We start from the raw sequence: 23,658 nt of genomic DNA on the forward strand, positions 1-23,658 counted from the left end.
GTATTATTGTTGTTGTTGTTGTTATTGTCACTGTCATCATCATCAAAATCTGTGTGAGCTACAGCTGGCTGTTTATTGTTTTTATCACTGAATACATCAAAGGAATGATGAAATGAATAAACATATTGTGATTGTAATCATAAGCTGGGCTCTTCTAGTGCTTATATCTTATTAGAACAGTGAACATTTATTTTCATAGTGCCGGGCTCAGAAGAAGCATCTTCACAGAGATGATGATGGGAGCTTCAAAGAGAATATTTTCTGTAGGAATTTTAATACATTGCTGACAGGGAAAAACGAAAGCGGTAGAAGAGAAACAGCCATTACTCAGATTCTGAGCAGCAACCTTAATTGTCATATGAACTTGATTTTCCCTCAGAGACCAACTGTCAAGAGTGTTAGATCCAAACATGAAATTTTGGAAAAGTTCATGTTTGGATTTAAATTGATCTTGGTTTCTATCAGTGTTATAATTAGCTAAAGAAGTAATTTACCTGCAGTGTTAAACTTCATTGGTCAAGTTCAAATTTGTCACTAAATCTCAAAACAAATCTTCCTTTAAAAATCCTTTAACCTTCTCTACATAAGATTCTCTGGACAGGAAGATGGCTAAATAATGAAAATTGGACCATGAAGGTCAAGAAACCATGGAACAGCAAATTGTTCACTTGTTTGCTTTATGTGTTGTAACATGACTAGTCTTTGGGTACTTTAGCATTACCTATCAGAAGACATTGTGCAGTTATTTCATCTTTCCCTCCTTAGTAGATTTTTTGTAAAAAAAAACACAAAAAAACCCCAGACAGAAGTAACAATGGGAAAACATAGGAGGGTTAAACAGGGAAGACAAAGGTGTCTGGACCTCCCATAAGATGAATGAGGCAAGGCAATTGCACAACAAAAGCCTAGTCTGGAAGCATCCTTAGTTTCAAAGGGTAAGAATATATAGTTCAATGCATAGACTCAGAGTTATCAACCCAAAATATCATCTTGGGTCGGACACATGCGCAGATGCCCTAATAAGTCTGAACAAAACTGATCCAAGGGATCAGTTTCTAAGAGAAATGGGCAGCAGTGGTGGTGTGGATAGGATTCTTTGGCAAGCACAATTAAGAAACTGAAGAAAGTTTTGTTTCTTTTAATCCTTAAAATGTCTAAGCCAAGAATCAATATTAAACACTTCCTGGGTATTCTTGAACAAGAATTCAATTCACTCCTATGGGACTTCTAACTTGAGGGTATAACTTACATATAGCACCTTACTACTAAAAATCATACATGGATTATCAGTTTAATTTTTAACAAAAAACAAAGAATAAATAACAGTCAACTTTCTCAGCAGCAACAAAGATGTCATGTGTTATACTCTCAACTGAAACCATACAGCTCAGCAAACTGAAATTCATTAATTAACCACATCCTTTCCCCTTCTCCTCACTTAGCTTTGCTCTCAGTAACACTGCAATTCAGCAGCTAGATGGGACGGTTTGTAAAGCTGCCTATCAGCCCCCTCCACTCTTCTCACCTCAATAGTACCAAAGACATGTTAGGTAGTTTGACACAGCAAAGGATTTGCAAATGCCAAGGCTTTGATCTGGAGAAAGTTAATTGCAACTAAGTTTTATTGATCTAATTGCCTTAAATTAAGACTAAACAACATATACACGAATGTAACTGTAGTCCTTGCAAACATATATTTGAAGCTGCAAGGGGAGGGGGAAGCTGCATAGGTGGATGGTGATTTTGAGCAGATTAAAGATTAAGCACTCTCCCTACATATACACACACACACACACACACACACACACACACACACATATATATATATATGTATATATATATATCATGTAACTTATGGTTTGAAATAAATTTATATCCAATTGGTTTGAACAAGACTGAGGTTCCAATATTCTGGAGATATCTATAATTTAAAAACTTCACTTAAATTCCTCAAATCTTATATAGAACCTTTGTAAAATACAGGAAAACTCTGTGTGTGTGTGCACATGTGAGAGCAAGAGAGAGACATCATGGCCAATTCCTGGGTTGAAAGTTTAACTCAGAAATTGGTGGGGCATGGGGAGTGAGGAAGTGTGCTGCTCACCACTTCTGTTTTCAATAAACAGAGGAATGACCCATTCCTGGGTTATTACAGGACATCCAAAACCAAAAACTCTGGATTACTTATGTGTTAGAGTTAATACAACAATTGCCCATGGCAAATAACCCAGCAATTGGCTGTGACATGAAACAGGTCAAAATGTGTCTGCACATTCCACTGTACTGAAAAGTGGGCTGAATATTTTTTTAATATTTTTTTCTCATTGAAAAACCAGACAGTGAAGTCTGATCTCGATAGTGTCCAACAGCATAGAATGTATTATGAAACAGTTCAGAAGGGATGAGCTATGTCTTCTAGGTTTAATGATGACAATCTTCCAGAAAGGCTCTTTTCAAAATTTAAGGACAGTTTTTTTGTTCTCAAAGCAGATACTGTTGGCAGCAGTGAGTATATCTGTTTACAAGAAGAAAAGACTTGAATGTCAACTTTATCATCTCTGGTGTTATTTACCGTTGCAGAGGCTCTAGTTAGTTTTCATGCCATGAGCATGTAGCAGGCACTTGGTCTAAGGCAGTATGCAAAATGACCCCCAAAGCTTAAGAATTCTGCTCAAAATCAAAGCAAAGAACCATCTCCACTTGTAGCACAACCAAAATTCAGGTCATCCAAATTCCTAGGGAATTCAGTACTGATTAGTATTTGTCACTAGTTTATTTGGAAATAAAATAGATCTACAGCTCTCAGCCACCACTGTAGGAATAGTCCAGCAGCAATTTAAAACCTCCCCAATCCAGGAGACACAAGCAGCTGTGGTGTCTTGCGATTCAATTGGCATAGGGGAGAGAGGCTAAGCCTTGTGTCCCTAGGGGTATTTCTCTACTAAGTTGGCTCAGTATGATCTCTCCTAGTGTCAGAGAATCATTTTCTTCCTTTCTAGGTTGTATTCGGCTAAGATCTGTTAAACCTGATGATCATGAGGCTTCCTGCATATGTTAATTGGAGGCTTTCTTCTAATCTGAAAGTTTGAATTTTGCCTATTTGTCAAAAGAGGAACAGGAGAAAAATCTTCTGCTCATAGGAATTAGTTGGTGGGCGTTTGTATGTCTTCCTGTATTTTCTTCAGGGTATCAGCCATCAAGTTGCAAGCTTTCTTGTGCTTCTGCCAGTGTTGCACCTGACACTCTCTGCAAATGCAAAAGAGATAAAAAGTAACAACAAAAATAATACCACATTTCTTAGACTCCTTTCCCAAAAACAGACTCAAGGTGACACAACAAAAGTAAAACATATAAAACAATAATCCATAGCACATAGAACCGCCCCATGAAACTACTAGATTATCAGTTACAACCACTGACAATCAAACAACACAACTTAAGCTGCTGCGTTAAAACAACCCGTCATATAGCATCAAATGGGGAGAGGCAACGAGTGGGGTGCCGCAGGGCTCAGTCCTGGGCCCAGTGCTCTTCAACGTTTTTATTAATGATTTGGACGAGGAGGTGCAGGGAACGCTGATCAAATTTGCAGATGACACAAAATTGGGTGGGATAGCTAATACCCTGGAAGACAGAAACAAACTTCAAAGTGATCTTGATAGGCTGGAGTGCTGGGCTGAAAACCACAGAATGAAATTTAATAGGGGTAAATGCCAAGTTCTACATTTAGGAAATAGAAACCAAATGCACAGTTACAAGATGGGGGATACTTGGCTCAGCAATACTACAAACGAGAAGGATCTTGGAATTGTTGTAGATCACAAGCTGAATATGAGCCAACAGTGCTCAAAGGGAAATGCTATTTTGGGCTGCATTAATAGAAGTATAGCTTCCAAATCACGTGAGGTACTGGTTCCTCTCTATTCAGCCCTGGTTCCTCTCTATTTGGCTCTGGTTAGGCCTCATCTAGAGTATTGCGTCCAGTTCTGGGCTCCACAATTCAAGAAGGACGCAGACAAGCTGGAGCGTGTTCAGAGGAGGGCGACCAGGATGATCAGGGGTCTGGAAACAAAGCCCTATGAAGAGAGACTGAAAGAACTGGGCATGTTTAGCCTGGAGAAGAGAAGATTGAGGGGAGACATGATAGCACTCTTCAAATACTTAAAAGGTTGTAACACAGAGGAGGGCCAGGATCTCTTCTCGATCCTCCCAGAGTGCAGGACACGGAATAATGGGCTCAAGTTAAAGGAAGCCAGATTCCAGCTGGACATCAGGAAAAACTTCCTGACTGTTAGAGCAGTACGACAATGGAATCAGTTACCTAGGGAGGTTGTGGGCTCTCCCACACTAGAGGCATTCAAGAGGCAGCTGGACAAGCATCTGTCAAGGATGCTTTAGGGTGGATTCCTGCATTGAGCAGGGGGTTGGACTCGATGGCCTTGTAGGCCCCTTCCAACTCTGCTATTCTATGATTCTATGAAATGCTTGGAAATAGAGGGAGGTCGTGACCTGGTGTTGAAAAGCTGACAATGCTGTTGCCAGGCAGGCTTCGCTGGGGAGAACATTACCAAAATTGGGGGGCCACCACCAAAAAGGTCATCTACCTTGTTGCATCCACTGAACCTTCATCAAAGGACCCTTCAGAGCAGGGCTTCAGACACTGATTGTTGAGTACACGTAGGTTCATACTGGAAGAGGTGCTCTATAATGTATTGCAGTCCTGAGCCACATATAATATGTATGTAGCAATAATAACGAGTATGGGATTCAGAATAGAATATAGATATACAAATACGAGTATCTAGCACAGAGCAGGAGACATGGCGGAGGTGATTCTCACCTCTACCACACCTCCCGCTCTGCATTTCAGCTAGATAGGCTTTTTCAGCCGTCTATGTGCGGCACTGCTGAGTGGGAGGGAAGGAGGCTGGAGAGGCCTCAAACTATGTTGTAAGCCAGCCTCTCCCGTCCCCTTCCCTCCATGCTCATGGGAACGCCCTCTTTACCTCCTCTCTGAGGTCACTTTTGCAACCTTGGAGAAGCAGCCAGCAAGGTTCTCTACATACCAGCTATTTATTTATTTATCTATGAGGGAGAGAGAGGGGGGGGGAGGGGAGATTGGATTCCTTGGTCTGAGGTCAGAGTGCTGACTCTGACCTCAGATCCAGGAATCTGGAATCCTATGCCCCCGGCAAATTATGCCTAGGGGCTATAGTGTCACTCCCCAAAGGACTCAAGATAACATGGCATATCTCTGATGTTTGGTGTACTTACCGTTTGCAATACCATTCATTCCGGCAATGGGAGCAGCGTTTTGCTGCCTCAAAACCACACATTGCACACTTTGGTTTGTCTGGTATCAGGGCTTCCATTACATCTAGGTTGTATGTCTTTGCCCATCTGATTTAAGACAGAAAGCAGTTTTCAGAAAAACCTACAATATAGGCAATTCCAATAGTTACTTAGCCTTTGAGAACTTATCCATCTCAGGGAACAATCCCATGCATGTTTAGACAGACTTTTTTCCTGTCCAAACTTGCATTGGATTGTTCCCTCAGACTGATATCACATCCAGTGGAATAATAAGAGGTATTTAAGGAAGTTGATAACTAGTTAAGATGAATTTAGCACAATATGACAACAACAAAATTATTCCCAAAATTTACATAGTTGTAGGCTGCGTACAGAAAGATACATCATGGAAAAGTCTCTTTTGAAAGAGTTGCTTACATCTGAAATAGTGAACCAGTAATCATAACCCCAAGCAAATTGAAGATAATTAGAGATTCTTGAAGATGTTCAACTAGAATTGAAAGAAGCAAATTCAGGAAAGTTTTGATGGACCATGCTTGTGGAACCATTTCTTAATTCTATAGGGCCTTTTTTGCTCTGGATACTTCCATCTGCACTGGAAGTATTGGTGAAGAACAGGCAAAATGGCTGTGGTCTTGTTCAGCTAGTTCTGCTCAGTTGGCTCAGGCCTCTGGGCCAGGAGGAGGGAGTTTCAGGGAACATTCCTCAAGGTCTATCTCATGGCTTGGGTAATTGGCTGTGCCAAGCACTCCCTATCACCTACAACAGCACCTGCGGAGTTATCAGCTCAGCTGAACAGCCCAAGGCCGTGTTAATTGGGGTGTTGACCCGTTTTGGTTGTGGGAAGAAACGGCCTGGTGAGGGAGGAGGCGCCGATGCATAGGATTGGCTAAGGCAGGTCACAATACCAACCCGAAAAGGGATAAAGAGGTGGGTAGATAGGGGATAGCCATCTTCCCAGAGGCTACACATGTGTGGACTGGAAGATCAGTGTCGAGCTGGGAGACAGCTCGGTTTTAGGAAGGTTTTTTATGTTTAAATGTCTGGATGGTCCAGGGGAGGCTAGCCGCCATTGTGGCAAGTTTTATGGTGGGGCTAATCGTTTTAGGATGTAATCGCTTGCTGCTAAACTTTCCTCAACATTCCTCATTCCCCCTCTTGCCTTCCTCCCCTTTGCTTTTACTGCTTGACTGGAGCCTTACAAGTTAGATTTTAGTTTATATAAATAAACTGCTTCGGTCCTTAAAGCCTGTGTGTGTTGTTATTCTCTGGTGGGCTGGCTAATACTGTCTTGGCACGGGGTTAGGGAGGTGGTGGTCTGGGAAATTGGATGATTGATCCAAAGCCTACCTTGCAGGAGAGTTGTGTGGACCCCAACTTTCCTTCACAGTAACTATAACTTGGTCCTAGAAAAATAGTTACCAGACCTGGCTCCTGCTAGGTAAGCAGGATGTTATATCCTGTGAAGTAAGCCTGTGATAGGGAGCCAACAACTCCCTTTGTCAGAAAAGCTTGTAATGATCTGCTATAGCCCATAGCTACTCAAAAGTCTCTTATGGGGTCTGGATATTCTTCTTGGATTTCTTTCCTTAGATGATGCATAGATTAAAAATTCCTGCTTGAAACCTCAGAAGGCCTGAGTTGAAGACCTGTGTCATTCTGAAGTTCTGACAGACTTCAAATAGAATTCTCTTAAGGCTACATTTTGCATGACATTATTCCTACATGAAGGTAACGTCATATGTGTGAAGAAGACACGGCAGATTCTAAACTTGGTTGAATTGTGTAAGCTGAATTTTCATTTTTCAGTTTGTGAGCTTTCAGGTAGGTTCTGAGCATCTAGTGGACTATAATAAAGACTGTTCACAACAGAAGCTGAGCATGGTTGAAGTCTTACCTGCGAGCCTGGCTTTTCAGTTCCTCTTCTGAAGGGCTAAACATATTGTTTACCTGGTGCTTGGCAATTGCTTTCCATTTTCCAGAGTTCTCTCCAACAACTTGGTCCCAGATTACAGGAACCTACCAGTAAAAGAATAAAAGGTGCATTTATCTCAAGCAAGGGATCCAAGAGTCGTAATAATTCCTGGGATCTAGCAGAATACAAGCACATCTGGAGTTGATAAGCATCAACGTACATCAAAGAAAAAAGCAGGATGTGCATGTTTAACTGAGGAAGAAATATCTCTGAATAGGGTGGGGTTTGAAGGAACGTTGAACAACTATGTAATAGTGGACAAAACCCCAATACTTCTTTAAGATGCTACAGCTTTTTCAAGACATTCAAACCTGAATCATTCAGTGTTTAACAGTATATTTTATTTTTGTTGCTGAACTGCTTGTCCATCTCTGCCTACTTTTCTGAAACCCTTTCCTTGGTTTTTATCTCCTAAATTCTTTTTTTTCCATCAAAGATGCCATGCCAGGATCAGCTTAGGCCACAACTAGCATGCTGCTTTCTAACTGGTTTCAAACTGTAATGCTAAATTAGAAATGAGGGAAGTTTTGCCCAGAAAAAAAAGCATGAAGGGAAAAACTAGATGTGTCCATTTACTTATTAAAGAAATGTGGGTAGGGGTTTGATTTTTTTAAAATCAAAATAAGCATATGGGAGAGGGGATTGAAACTTGCCCCTCCTCCACCTCACCTTCCAGCAAGGTCTTTTCCCTCAGCCCTCTAGATATCTCCGCTGTGGCACCCCAGTTGTGGAATGAGCTCCCCGGAGAGGTCCGCCTGGCGCCTACACTGTACTCCTTTCGTCGCCAGCTGAAGACCTTTTTAGTCTCTCAGTATTTTAACACTTAATTTTAACTTAAATTTAAATTTTACTGTTCTAACTCTGTATTTTAATCTTATATCAATTTTGCTGCATGGTTTTATCCTGGTTGTGCTTTTTATACTGTATTTTGTATTTGTGCTTTTAACCTGTTGGTTGTTTTATTATGGTTTTAATTTTTGTGAACCGCCCAGAGAGCTTTGGCTATTGGGCGCTATAAAAATGTAATAAATAAATAAATAAATAAATAAATATCTCCTCTGATATTGGAACTGGCTGGGGAAAATGGCTTAAAATCTTCAGAGAGCAGCAAGTTAAGGAGAAGTAGAGGGTGGGTTTTGCTCCTCCACCATGTGCAAATTTTGATATAAAAATTACTTCCCCACCCCTGTGTTATAGGTAAACTGGCAAGCACACATTTAATAAGGATGTCCAGATCTAATTTGCCCCTCTTGGATTTCCAAAACAATTCCTGGTTGTACCATGTCATCAATGATGGATCTACTAATCCCTCAATCTGGGGGGGCGGGGATTTACATAACTTTACATTACTGTTGAGTGGAGCTAAGAATTAACAACAATCACACAACTTTAAGGAAAAGACAACAAAACAAATACACAGCAGAAACAAAACTACAAAACATCAAAGAAGCAGCAGACGTCAATTTTCATTCAGCCCAACTGCCTGCTGAAATAACCAAGTCTTTCCTATTTGCTGTAGTAAACAGAGGTAAAACCACATGTGTTTCCTTTGGGGAGTATTCCACAAAATGGGGACTAATAAAGCTTTTGGGAAGCTTGTGAATGTCAGGTGTGCTGAACCAATCAAGGCTATCAATGGCTATTAGTCATAATGCCTATGGAATAGCAGCTGCTGGGGATCATGAGCTGGAGGGTGTTATAACTGTGCTAATGTCACTTTTGTGCACTTACCACAGGGATCTGATTGGCCACTGTGGGAACAGAATGCTGGAGTAGATAGGCCTGTGGTCTCATCTAGTACGGCTCTTCTTATATTCTTATGAACCACTGCACTGGACCTCAAAAAAATCCTCCATCTGGATATGCTCACAGAAGGCTAAAGAAGTAATGACCCCTCTTCAGTTACCCTAGCTGATAATAATTAACTGAAAATTCTAAAGCCATCACACTGCTAAGTTTACACAGCTTCTATTGTAAAGAGAGAGAAAGAGTTCTACAGATGATTTGCTGATTCAGGTTACACCATTACTGCTTTTTTTGAATGTTTGTGAATATATCTATGGATGAAACAGGTAAGGTCAACTGCCACAGCCCTTCAGCTATATTCATAATTCTTTTCTGGGCCAACTTTTGTGAACACAATCCTCTTGTGGACCCTTCTTAACTTCTTGGAATCAACAGGATTCAGGAAATGTACCAGTGACTAATTCATGGATTTATTACATGAGCAAATGATGACCAGCTATATTTTTCAGCCAATCTCAGACAACTACATTTATATACAGTTGTTTTCTTATCATCCTATATATTAATAGTGAATTCATCCTCTGAGTGTCAATCCTTATCTAGTCCAAATTCCATGCACAGTGGGAAAGTATCAATAGCTTTGGAAAAACTGAAGTACAAAACAAAATTAGAAAGATAAAAAGTAATGGGGAAAACTACCACAAAAACAACCAAAGGAGGACTAAGAATTGTGAGTGGCTACAGAATGCTGTCTCCGGAGGGAGGGGAAAAATCAAAACAGAAAAAAGAGAAGGGAGAATAGAATAGAGCAAGGCTGGCTGGAAGCACTCTATCCTACAAACATTTTATTGCAGGCCCCACTTGTAATTATATATCTACAATATAGTTTGTAGGGTTCAGATCTTCAGAGAACACAACACTTGAATACTGCAGAAGTGAGAATCCAAAAACAGGTCTCAAATACTGTAAGATTAAGATACATGATGAGAAATCTAGCCTGGAATATGGGCCTGGTAGGTCTCAAAAAGCTGCCACATAGCTAAAATGTACTTAAAATAGAACTTTCTGTAATTTGCAAGTTCTCTGAAAAGGAACACCCAGGCGTGGGTTTTCAAATATGAGAGAATATTCTGGCTAAGAGCCTCTGGGATGAAGTTCAGGCTTTAGAGGAAAAGCTGCTATTTCAAAAGCACTACTGCCCCTACTGAATAAAAATTGCAGTGCAGAGACCAAGAGTAAAGGACTCCTCTGTAAAGAGCAAGAAATGGAAATAGGCCTTTTCATAACTGCTTGGCATGAAGATAGTGGGTGGGTTCATGGCTTGTTTGGAAGCTTGCCTTGCCAGGATGTGCCTAATTTAGCTGCAGCTTCCCCCCATCCCACCCCACCCCACCCCCAATGTGTCTAAGAATGCTGACTCTCAGTTACTGGTATCAATGGAAACTAAGAAGAGAATGACAAGACTAGAATTATCCAACAGTTAACAATTTTGACACAAACACACTAGATTCAGCAACTCTGCTGCATATGCATACTTTATGCAATCAATAAGTCCTATAATTCTGATTGTGTTAGGAATAAATGCATAGCTACCTTTGATATCCAATTGCTTCGCTCATTTTGGGACTCCTCTGGGAAGTGGTAAATCTCTGTTGCGCAAACAGTGGGTCCTGGCTGCACAATGGAATTGGCAGGACCCACCACTTGCACAAGAAAATCTGCAGGGCACAAGAAAATTGGCAGGGGCATAAGCGCCCCATTGGATTCCATGCTATTCAATAACAAAATGAAGCAAAATTGAGGAGCAGGAATAGGAAAGTTGAAAAGAAAGAGGTAGTGCTGGATATACCTGCTCTAGTATGAGGTCCTTCTTAGGTGGATCAGGATCTGTCACAGCAAGATGGCTCAGGAATCTCTGAATCTCCAAAAGATTGGGGAATTGATCAATGACAACTTCAGTCAGGAAAGCACGGAGCTAAACCCAGAGAGTATGACAAGAGAAGTCATTAATCATTTACAAATGATTAAAAGAGTTTGCATAAAAATACAAAGCTCTACTTTTTTTCTCTTAGATCCAGGTGCTGGTTAATAAACCCCAATGAATTTTTCATCACTGAATCTTCACTGCACAAACAAAATCTGAAAACAACAATACAAGGAAGTAAATGTTCACTACACATAGGAGGGCAATGAGGATGGTCAGGGGCCTAGAAACAAAGCCCTATGAGGAGAGACTGAAAGAACTGGGCATGTTTAACCTGGAGAAGAGAAGACTGAGGGGAAGACATGATAGCACTCTTCAAATACTTGAAAGGATGTCACACAAAGAAGGGCCAGAATCTCTTCTTGATCATCCCAGAGTGCAGGACACGGAATAACGAGCTCAAGTGACAGGAAGCCAGATTCTGGCTAGACATCAGGAAAAACTTCCTGACTGTTAGAGCAGTGCGACAATGGAACCAATTACCTAGGGAGGTTGTGGGCTCTCCCACACTAGAGGCATTCAAGAGGCAGCTGGACAACCTTCTATCAGGTATGCTTTAAGGTGGATTCCTGCATTGAGCAGGGGGTTGGACTCAATGGCCTTATAGGCCCCTTCCAACTCTACTATTCTATGGACACCAAGGAGTGCTATAGTAGGAAGCTTGCTATTATCATCTTTCTGTGGGAAAAGGCAGAACTGATATAAACAAGCAGTCCACCAACTCCCATATTGAGCTGACAGACTAGCAGCCAGGGAATTGGAGCAGATTTTATAACTGGTGTAATGTAGTCCCCCCTAGGTGTTTAAAGCTAGAATAGTGAATCTAAAAATGCTAGATATATGGTAAGACGCACACTCTGCAGTCCTGTACCTTCAGGAGCTGGCCTTTGCTGAAATTATTGAAGTTGTATTTGCGCTGGCATTCTGAGCTAAGAAGTATGTTATACAGAGCAATCCACACTTGCCCATCTAATTTAGTAATCTTCACATGGTCTTCACGGGGCACCTCATACCATGCACCGTTCTCAAACTTCTTCAGCTTCCCTGGGGAAAAAGAGCCAACTATAATATAGTAAGATACATATTTTATTGCAAGAAAATGTTTAAATGTGACAAATATGTGATAAAAATGTGACAAATATCTTGGTATCCATGCCAAGAGGGATGAAATGTTGTTCATGCAACTGTGACTGTATTAGTTTAAACAGAATGTAAAGGTAGCCATTCCAGGTTATCTGTATGATATAATTTGTCCAGTTTGTTTCCTGTTCCTTCAGGGACTTAATGATCACAGAAATGTTTTTTCTGGTTCTGTAGTGCTATAAGGGGAGCAAGATGCCTCTTTGTTGGGGCTTCCCTTTTGCAAAACTGAAGCATCATTTCCCCAAAATAATATGCCTTTCCATTCTAAATGTTTTTCTTACAATTTATTTGAAACCTCCCTCGCCTGGAAATAAAACTCTGCACAGAAATAATAAATGGCCACCCTAGCCTCCAGCTTCAGTTCTAGACAGCTGGGTAATCATCAAGCTAATTCTCCTAAGGGATGGTTTTAAGGTTCAGTTCAAGAGACTGTGAACTTCAAGCTCCCCCTTCAGGTGAGAACAGCATGTCCCAGTATGGAAATGCATCTTTAGCATGGGACACATGAGTGAAACGTTACACTCTGCATAATAGAATGTGACTCTCCACAGGAAATAAATTTGTAAAAGCCTCCAGGTACAGTAATGCAAGCTGAGTCATTGTTGAGCCTTATGTCAAAATCAGTGCCCTAGTCAAATTTCATTTCATTTCAGTTTGTACCTTGGTATTCTCAAACATCTCTTGTACATACAGGTTTCTTCCTCGCATGATTGCTTGATCAGCCAATTTTTAAAGTGCTGAAAATGAACAATGACAACCAGCTTCTTGAAATGACAAACTGAGGTGTTTACTCATATATATTTGTAAGGAAAACTTGTGAGTAAGCACCTCAGCTTGCTGAGTGGACAATTATTTATGTACCTTAGTGGTTGGTTTATCTGTGTTTGTGCTTTCAACACAAAAAGCAGCACAGGAACCAAGAAAATGTGAATGAAAATTGTTGTTGTTTATTCGTTCAGTCGCTTCCGACTCTTCGTGACTTCATGGACCAGCCCACGCCAGAGCTTTCTGTCGGCCGTCGCCACCCCTAGCTCCCTCAAGGACAAGTCTGTCACCTCCAGAATATCATCCATCCATCTTGCCCTTGGTCGGTCCCTCTTCCTTTTGCCTTCCACTTTCCCTAGCATCAGCCTCTTCTCCAGGGTGTCCTGTCTTCTCATTATGTGGCCAAAGTACTTCAGTTTTGCCTTCAGTATCATTCCCTCAAGTGAGCAGTCTGGCTTTATTTCCTGGAGTATGGACTGGTTTGATCTTCTTGCAGTCCAAGGCACTCTCAGAATTTTCCTCCAACACCACAGTTCAAAAGCATCTATCTTCCTTCGCTCAGCTTTCCTTATGGTCCAGCTCTTGCAGCCATAGGTTACTACGGGGAATACCATTGCTTTAACTATGCGGACCTTTGTTGTCAGTGTGGTGTCTCTGCTCTTAACTATTTTATCAAGATTTGTCATTGCTCTCCTCCCAAGAAGAAATAAAAATTAGCTAGGGACAAATAAAAGTAAAAGAAAGAAACTAAAACAAAGGTAAAGATAGGCCTGAGGAATCATGTAAAAAGCAGCTGATGGAGACATAAATTTCAGAAGGTGACAAAAAATAAATTACAAAGGCATTTCCTGGGCATAGTAATGTCAACACATCATTTACCAGGAAGGCAAAAGGGTGGGGGGAGGACTCCAGGGTTTTGCAGAGGATCTTTGTGATGTCCTAAGGTTAGCCCACAAACAATATAGGACTCAACCAGCAGGAATCCTCATCAACCTAAAAGGACCTACAGGAACAAGAACAACTCTTTAACCCACCCACCCCCTTTCTTCATAGATCAAGAAACTGGAATCATGGCAATTTTCATTAATTCAACTAGCTGTTGATGGAGACAAACTCCAACCCATAATACAAACTCCAACCCATAATACACACCTTCCTCACGATAGCTCCATGGACAATGCTCTACCAACTGTACCAAAAGACACGGAAAGTTGTGGGTATTCAGCATCCTTGTCACAGCACTCACTGGCAAGCTGACAAAGAATATGGGCAGAAAAAGGGATATACTGAAGATGCCAGTTTTATGTAATATAGCAGCTATTTTTCCCTTTGGATTTCACAATACTTTAATTAATTTGCAGAAAAATTAAGTGACAGAAATAAGGACCTCAAGGTAGTCATGTTAGGATGCATACAACATGTCACCAATAACAAAGAATGCACACAAGTAGATATTAGTGTCAAAATCCATACTACTGTACTCGGTTTACCATGACTACTACACTCCAACACTTCAGTTGAAACATACTTCAAAAGATTAACGCCAATGAACACAGCAAAAGGTCACTCCTATTGAAACAAGGATGTCATCAAGATGTTTTGTGGTGGCATTTACACCAATGTTAAAAAAAATTTTTTACGGAAGAATTAGAAGACTGTGCCAGCACTGTATAATGAAAGTCATGGGCCCTAGGTCAGGGCCTTAATAGCATGACTGACAATCCGGACCTGGAATGACCTCAATCCTCCTCAGATCAAACAACACAAGAAATAAATTAAGTTCAGGGTCAAGTACAGCTATTCTTGACTGTTACACAAGCTTTCCATGGACCACCAGAGGTCTGCAGACCATAGTCTGTGAACCTCTGCACTCAGGAATTTAGAGTGGGGGGTGGGGGGAAGCTCAACTCTTCTCCCAAGTACTTACCTTAGTTCCTCCATGAAAAGTGAACATACCTCTCTATCAAACCAGTGATGAAGCGGAACACAGATAGAGCTTTCAGGGAGATCTCAAACTCCATATCTTCAGCTTGCTTCTTTAACTCCTGAAAGCAGCGAAAGTGAGAAGACTTTATCTGGACTACTATAGTGTGTTGTACATAGAGAGGTGAAGGCCTGCAAAAAAACCTGAAAAATTGGGGGCAAAACGTTTTTTTCTCGTTTTTTTCCGAAGACTTTTTTGTTTCCCCCCCAAAAAAACCTGGAAAAATGGGGGGAAGTGAAGAAAAAGTGGATTATGGGATGTTTTATTTTAGCATGATGCATAAAATGTTTCAGACAAGGTGTTCAGATATTAACTTCTCCAAAGAATGTACAGTATCAGATACAATTCTGTGCACCAAGGACAAGCAAGTCCTAGGTTGCAAACTGAGTCTACAACTCTCAAATGCAAGAGCAAGATGCATTTCTGCCTCTAGGGGGCACTGCCATTGAAGTAGAGACTGAAACTGATAGCTATAGCTCAGAAACTGAGTCTGATTAAGTTTCATACATATGAAATTTCTCAGTTCTTTTTATGCGAATGGGTGCTTTATGTCTGCTTGACACTGTGGAGGACTAGCGGAGACATAAATAATTTTCTTTGTTACTAATGTTGATGGTTTCTTCTGTTGTTGTTTTAAATTGTTTTTTGCCTGCTCCTCATAAACTGGCAAAACCAAAGTGGTTCCTTACGGTTCAGGTGTTCCTAACAGTTCAGCAGCTTGTAGCTCCATTTGTTACCCAAAAAGTAAAAATTTAAAAAAGTAAATTCAATTTGTAATAATTGTTTGAATACACTGTACTTTTAATACACTAAATGTAATGATTTTATGCCAAACCAACTTGTACATAATTACATTTTATGTTCCTAAAGTAACAAAGTGACTTTCAATTTGTAAAAAGTGCTAATAATGCATTATTTCAGTTTTTCCAAAGATTTGTTTTAATCATAAATATAATATATATATATATATATTAAATTTACAGGAAGGAGGCACCACTTGCATTTTTTATCTTGGGAGTTCAGGTTTCCATTCACCCAAAGAGACTATTTAGAAGTGACACATTATGATTTTCACCCACCTGCATTGATGAAAGATTAGCAAGATCCTCACGCTGAAGCTTCTGTTCCACTGGTATCTTTCCACTGGAACTTTGAGCTGCTAATAGGGTCAGCTTCCTATGGGTGTAATCTATCAAGTCCAGAATGGTATCCTCTGCTGATTCACAGATTTCCTGTACAATGACAAAAAAACACAATTCTGCAGAAGAAATGGAAACCATCTTCCAAAATAAAGGCAAACGACAACAGCACCTAACACAGCAGTCTTGTGATCTCTGGGAGATGGTCCCATAGGATATGGCAGATCCCCTGACCCCGAGGCTATAAACACAGCTATGACTTGGGAGTGGGAAGGGAAATTCAATCAGACATTCCCCTCACTCCTCCTAGCAGCTGTCGAAAGCTTCATGGTGGCTCCTTTTCAGGAGTCACAACAGTGATCTCAGAAGAGGTCAGGAAGGGAGAAAAGGAGTCATGACAATGGGTAGGAAGGGGAGGGAGAACGGGAGAAGTGGATCCACTGGATCTTGAAGCCTCTCCATTCCTGTCCCTCCCCACCAAAAGATAGGTCAGCTATACAGGCATGAAGTCCTGTCTAGCTAAATAAACAACAGGAACAAGTGGCGAAAGCACCCACAGCTTTCATCCCACCCTGCCTGCCACAGCATCAGATAGATGGAGGGCTCTGATCCCATAGGATTACACTCCTGGCTTTTAATCACATTCCAGTGTATTAGGTTTCCCACAACGTATTTGTTGCTGAAGAAAAACGTAGTTTTCATGGGAGCAATCCTAATTGTCTCAGTGTCCAAGTTACATGTGTTCTTCCTCATTTAAGAGACACCTTCCTGCCTGACCATGTTAGCAAAAGCCTGCATGTTCAAAGGCTAGGCTAATTACCTATCCAGTTTTGTTCTTCTGAGGGGTAAGATATGAATTAGGCAAACATAGTGAATTACCAAATTACACTGATGCAACCAGTTTAGAAACAGAAATTTACTGGGAGATTCAAAAGGAAATTTCACAAAGGGCCAGGGAAAAGGCTAGGAAGCTTGACCAAGGATAAATAAAAACGTTTGGGGATGAATCTTTGGTTTTTCTTCTTGGATCATTCATCACAGAGAATCAGGCCCTCAACAAGGAGAGACCTCTGCTTTTCAGAACTAGAATACTAGGAGGTATTGACGCGACCTAAAAGTTGCTGTCTGATCCTAAAGCAGAAGTTTTCTCACTTATTTTATATTCATTCATTGATGACATTCCTATATTGCCCAATAACCAAAGCTCTCTGGGTGGTTTCCAAAGATTAAACTCCCCAAAATACAATAACGTAACAAAACGATTAAAATATGAAAATAAAAAACAATTTTAAAGAATAAACAATAAAAATCCCAGGACTTGTTAAAAAGCCTTATCATATACTTACAAAAGCCTGGGAGTAGAGGAAAGCCTTAATCTGGCACCCAAAAGATCATCATGTTAGCACCAGGTGAGCTTCACTGGGAAGAGTGCTCCATAATCTGGGGGTCACTACCGAGAAGGCCCTCTACCTGGTTGCTCTCCTCCAAGCCTCCCTTGGAGGAGGCACTTGGATTTTAAATATTCCCATATTGGGAGTGAAGCAGAGGGCCTCAGATGATGATCGTAATATGCAGGGTAGGGAGGCTGCTTTGATGGTGCCAGTTTGCCCTCGCTTGTAGGAAAGCTCCATACTTTCACTACTGTGGGGGTGGGTGGGGGGTGGCATCGGATAAGCCACACAGGACCTTCATGGACCTATGACCTGATCTGAGTCCATCCAGAGAAGAGCCTTCTGTATAGTGGGCCCCCTTTCTATGGAATTCCCTGCTTCTGGAGGTCAGGCAGGCACCAACACTATGCTGTTTCCCGTGCTTCCTGAGAACATCTTTATTTCAGGAAGCAGCCATAGAATACCTAGTTTTTATAGGTATTCTGTTTTTTAAAAATAAGCATGTTTAATATGTAGTTTTATTCTTTGATTTTCTTTTTTTATTGTTCCACTGTTTTTATGCAGAGCGATATATAAATGTTTAAATAAATAGTCTAAACTTGCTGCCTACCTTATGAAAGAACACTGTCTCCAAGAGGTTAATAACTGAAGCTTCATGACGCACCTGAGACAGAGAGAGTATAACAAAGCATGTTGTCATAACACATTGGGAATATGCAAGCATTGTCATAACACGAACGAATATACAAGAAGAATAAGAAACAGCATTTCATTATTTCATTTTGTGCCATGTTGGTGACATAAACTAGAAGGCACATGGCTGAAAACACAGAGTTTGGAAATCACACAAAACATGAATGAGTCTCAGTGCTCCCCCTAACTCCTCTGGCACAGCTGCAAGGAAAAGTTCAGAAGCATTTGCTTGTTTTTGCTTATCCACAGCTTCTTGTGTTGTCCAAACTGACCACTGTGGTTAATGTTCACTACGGGATGTTTGCAACAAGCTATTTTGTATATTACAAACTGAAATCCAACTGTAAACTGATTTTCTACATTTATAACAAGAGATATTATCCTTGATTTGCACCCAAATGATATGCTGCTGTCTGAAAAGGAGAAATTTGCTCAGATAACTCAGAAGGATTAGCTTTAACAAAAAACATCATTACATGGGGGAAAATCATGTTTGCTTACCGTGGCTTCTCCACCCATGTTTGTCCCTCATCACTTCCTCTTTTGAAAGAGGAAGTAAACAACGTGCACGTGGCCCATTTTAATCGTGCTGCTTCTATTGCACAAAGCAGGAGATAGTGGCAACTTATGTCTTTAAATATGTCAGACTTACTGGGGTGTCTTTTTGACATGCAAAGAAGGCTAGAAGAGGCAGGAAGTGCATGGGAGGCAGACGTCATCGTGAGAGGGACCCATGAAAATCTGTGAGTGCCCAGTAATGAGCGTGCAATAAAATGCTCATCTGATGGAGCTCAATATAATAAGTTTCCACTTACTTGAAAAAGCCAATTTTCTTACTAGTGATCATTCTGGGATGTGCCAGGCCAGGCTAACTAGCTGAAGCAACATTTTGTGAAGCCATTGTATAGTGTGCTCCATGCTATCGTGTTCCGCAGGATTAAGCATGGTTCCATCTAAACTTTTCCCATACTTACCACTAAGTATATGGGAAAGGTGCTTTTTGGTTTGAAATCCTCCAGCCTACATAGTATAGGGAAGATCTTTTGCTTCCAGATCTCCACAGTGATTAATTCCTGAATGAGAATTGGAATCTACAAGAAAAAAAACTGAGCATTAGCAAGCTTTTTTCAGCTTAATATAAGGTCTGTAAGGTCTGGGTCACAATAAAAATTCCAGGAAAAATGCATGACTTGGGATATACAAGATAGAGTTCTTTGAAGGCAGAGGACATTTTCTCACTTTACTTCTGTTCTCATGGTAGACATTACCTGCAACTAGGAATATTGGGGGAGCCTGACTGAATCTGGGAGTCTGACAGACTTTCCTGCATCCACCCCACCCCCCCAAACCCAGGACCCAGTTTGCTAGGCTGTGGCGCATTTGTGGGCCCACTCTTTGAGTACCCTGTGGCTTGACAACCGCTTGGCAGCTGTCTGCCCTCGCCCCAAGCCTCCATTGTTATGCACAATGGACGCTCTGGAAAATGCATAATTCTTACGTTGTGTAAATGGCAGACATAAAGTCCTCATTTACACATCGGAAATATGCAATTTCCTGAGCTTCCCTTGTGCGCAGCAATAGAGGCTCCAGACAAGGGCAGATGGCCTTGCAGCTTCATCGGGCACTCCCGGAACCTCAAAGAAGCTCAGCAGCACCATGAGCAGGGCCAGGAGGTAGTGGCTTTGCAGGCATCTGACAGAACCAGACATGGGTAAACCTGTCCATTCCAATCTGCAGCAAGGAATGAAGGAACATACCCCTTGTACGGAACAGGAATCCAAATTTATCTTATATTCTAATCATAAAGAATTTCTCACTTAGAGTGCATAGTCAAAATCACTTAACACAGATTAGTTACTTCCTAATACCGAACTAGGGATGAGAAATATAAGGCGCTCCATTGCAACTCCCACTGTGTGACTCCCATCATACTTCACCATTGGCTATGCTGGGTAAGGTTGATAGGATTTGCAGTCCAGCACCATTTGGAGGGCATATATACCACACTCGTGAAGTCACAGGCGGTAATTAAAGAGTGATGAAAAAGAAGATTATTTCTACCCCAACAATGAATGCTTATGGGTTCAGTGGAAATTGAAATTTCTGGTTGTGATAATAGTAAGACTAACGGTTCATTTATCTGGAATACAGGTGTATAACCCTGTGCATTTCAGAGAATAAACACACCAAACACTTAAACAGTAAAGGACAGAAGCTCTCTTGAGCAGCCATACAGAACTATTAAATAAAACACAATCTTGTTGATGGGAATGTAGCGCCTGTCAAGTGCCAAGGATTTCCTTGTTGCTCCAGAGATGAATGTATCTTACCTTGGCATTGTTCACCAGAAGCTCAATGAGGAACTGCTCTTGCCCAGAAGAAGCACTCAATACAGCCTGCATGTTCAGTTTCTCAATGTACTCATGTTGCCGTATCCATCTAGGAAGTAGGGTGAGAAAGTTAGCACCCAGTTTCTATCTCTAACCAGTGCCCCATCTCTTCTCAACAATCACAGGCTTATATAGATAAAGACAGTTTCAACCCGGCAGGATATCCTTTTCACAGCCTTTATTTATTTATATTTATATATTACCCAATAGCTGAAGCTCTCTGGGAGGTTAACAACAATTAAAGCCACAAAGTACATCATAAAAATACAATATAAAATGTAAAAGCTTAAAATACAACATAAAAAAACCCAAAATAAAACATTCCATTGCCCAGGTCTACGCCTGTCAAGTCTATCTGATTTCAGGGGCATCCCTAATTTAATACTAGACAACCATCCTGTGTTAAATGATTATTTGCTAATTAGTCAGGGAAATTTCCTGAATGGGAATTAATGACTAGAGATTTCCCTCCCCTCCTTTGGAAGGTAACAACCTTCAGCTAATGGGGGGGGGGGGGCAGAGAAAGTTATTGCTACAGTTTTTAATTTTAATTGGGAGAGAGAGATAAAAAGGGCTGTGAGTTTAGTGGAACTGGAAGTAGCCCAGAGTAGGGAGTCTAGGGGTCCAAGCACCTGCTCTCCTTGGGAATCTCATGCAGGATATGCCTGCTATAGGAGTGTATAGCTTTCTCTGTGCTTGCATATTTGCAAACTAACAAATACTGCAGTGATACCATAAGTATCCAGTTCATCTAAAAGAATCAGACGAGCATTTTATAGCACACTCATTACTGGGCACTCATGGATTTTTGCCAATCCTATTCACAATGCCGTCCGCCTCCCACTATTTCTGATCATTTTCCCATCTCAAAAAAGACCCAGAAAACCCCCATTTTCCCCTGTAGCAAAGCATACAGCTTTTATACTGTATGCTTTTATCTGTACACCGCTCTGAAATCTTAATGATATAGGGCGGGATATAAACGTTTTAAATAAATAAATAAATAAATATTTCCTGATGCATACAGGAACAGCAGCGCCAAAAAACCTGTCCACTAAATGGGCCATGTGGTCTTTGTTTATTTCCTCTTTTGTTTTTTTCCTGGGACAGAAGCACGATTCAAAGCAATGGGAGGAAAACGCAATCCCCCCACCTGAAAAAGCTCTAAATCCTGTCAGAGTCCCCTTGGACTTTTCTCTATTTGAGGAAGTGGGGAGCATTTAATACTATTTTTAAAACTTTACTTCACTCATATTTACAACCACAGCAGCTGAAAACAGGCACAAGAGTAGATTTGCCTCCACATTTCACAATGCTTCTGGGTAAAGACACAGTTCTAAATCGAGTTTATCACTTTCTCCCCAGACAGGGATCCTGTGCCTTTATCCTCTGCCCTAGCATGAGGAGACATGGAACGATGATTTAAAGCAGGGATGGGGAATATGTAGTCATTGAGATGTTATTGGACTACAACTCCCATCATCCTTCACCATTAGCTGTGTTGCCTAGAGCTGATGGGAAAATGCAATTTACCAACATTTGGAGGGTCATATGTTCCCCAATCCTGGTTTAAAAAATAAACTTAACAGCTATATGTCAGACAGCAATCCAACATACCTGTCACACAGCTATTAAAGGCATAGGAGCCCTGACCAAAAAAGAAAAGAAGAAAAGGTGACAACCTTAAAGCCAGCATGAGTGGATGCTGTGGAATAATATGTCATGCAAAGGGGAAGCCTCTTTTCTCTGCTAGCCTGATGTGGTCAGGACCAGCCTTAGGAGGTGGACAAGCCCGGTGGGGCACCAAGCTGAATTGAAGGGGGCACCAAGCTCAGCTCAGCGGCTGTTTTTTCTTCTAATGTACCATCTGCAGTGAGCTAGGATGGCAAAAAGCAAGTGTTTAGAACCTTTCTTTCAAGGTTCTACAAGTTGTTTGGGTACCAACTACTAAAGTAATCTCTCTTCAATTAGCTTTAAAGTATGTTTCTTTTTCAGTTTCCACTTTACTGTCATTTGCTCTAGGTAAAAATCATTGGAACACAACTTTACTTTTCGCAGCACTTCAGATGCTGTAAACACTACTATAAGTTATTAGAGGTCTGCTGGATACCTTTTTATTTATAACTTTCCGTTATTACCTTTAAAGATAAAAAATAATGGATATTCTAAAATAATTAATAATTACCAAACGATAGGAAGTGCTACAAAACAAAAAACACCGCAAGTAAAACCTGTGATAATTCTGCTGTGTAGCATAGCGCACTGCCACTGCTCAGAACGTGGCTTTTCCAACTTCGGCTTGTGGAAACTGCAGCACGGTAGCCGAGAGATCAAGGTTTTGAGCAATGCTGTTGTTGATGGGACATCACACCTGCATCAGGCCCCATAGAGCCTCTGGGTTGCCTTGCAAAACTGACGGTGGGGTGGGGGACCAAAAGCTTTCCTCATCCAGAGCGCTACTTATACTAGGGCCGGCCCTGCGTGTGTTCCTCCCGAAAGCTCCTTCCCCGCAGCGGGGGTCTAGTTCAAATCTCCCCGGTCTCCTCATACCCGTAATCCCCGATATCCCGCAGCTGAAAATTCCTCAGCGACTCCACCAACGCTTCGGCTTCGCCGGGCAGCAAAACGGTGGGCAACAGCTCCTCCATGGAGGCTTCGAGAGCGACCCAAGGCCTGACGCCGTCACCATGGAGACGAGCACCGGCTGCTACTGCACCCGCGCCCTCTAGCGGCATGACGCGGCCGTCCCGCAGAGCCCCAGCTACGTTAGAAGCCAGGGCAGGAGTCCTCAAAGCCGCCTACCCCAACCTGGTGCCCTCCAGGCTATGGAAGGCTGCCTCCAAGGGTTTCTTATCCACAGAGGGCACCTCAGCGCTTAGCAGACTAGTGTGCTGCAATGGCGGCCCAGGGCGGACGAGAACCAGATTCAAATACACACACAGCCATGAAGTTTGCTCCTTGACTTGGAGCCAGCTACTCATTACTTCAGCTTAACCTACCTTGTTGTGAGGGGGAAATGGGCAGCATGCAAGGAAAGGTGACCAGTTTAAGCTAAGAGTAACCCTGAAGCCCTAAATCTAGGATCATAAATCCTTCTCGCATCCAAGGGAGGAAAAGGCTTTCCTCTCCTTTCAG

At 41.4% G+C, this 23,658-nt stretch overlaps 1 protein-coding gene across 1 annotated transcript; it reads right to left on the reverse strand.

Moving 5' to 3' along the window:
- Positions 1–1,275: 1,275 nt before the first annotated feature.
- On the reverse strand, positions 1,276–23,201 carry ZMYND10 (zinc finger MYND-type containing 10). Its single transcript, XM_063121095.1, has 12 exons — positions 23,074–23,201; positions 20,464–20,572; positions 19,108–19,224; positions 18,051–18,104; positions 15,990–16,142; positions 14,883–14,971; positions 14,079–14,179; positions 11,890–12,062; positions 10,884–11,009; positions 7,211–7,332; positions 5,275–5,400; positions 1,276–3,246 (listed from the first exon to the last, which is right to left on the reverse strand). The coding sequence occupies exons 1-12, from the start codon at positions 23,169–23,171 to the stop codon at positions 3,144–3,146; spliced, it is 1,371 nt and encodes a 456-aa protein (XP_062977165.1). The 5' UTR covers positions 23,172–23,201; the 3' UTR covers positions 1,276–3,143.
- Between the last annotated feature and the right edge of the window lie 457 nt (positions 23,202–23,658).

This window comes from Elgaria multicarinata, chromosome 3, assembly GCF_023053635.1.
Source record: "Elgaria multicarinata webbii isolate HBS135686 ecotype San Diego chromosome 3, rElgMul1.1.pri, whole genome shotgun sequence".
NCBI classification, from domain to species: Eukaryota; Metazoa; Chordata; class Lepidosauria; order Squamata; family Anguidae; genus Elgaria; species Elgaria multicarinata.

Coding starts and splice junctions, on each gene's coding strand:
- ZMYND10 (XM_063121095.1), bottom strand. CDS start 23,171: ATGGAGGAGCTGTTGCCCACCGTTTTGCTGCCCGGCGAAGCCGAAGCG. Junction 14,180..14,882: donor ATCACTGGTTTGATAGAGAG/GTATGTTCACTT, acceptor ATTCTTTGTCAG/CTTGCCAGTGAGTGCTGTGA. Junction 7,333..10,883: donor AGGACCTCATACTAGAGCAG/GTATATCCAGCA, acceptor TTTTACTGGTAG/GTTCCTGTAATCTGGGACCA.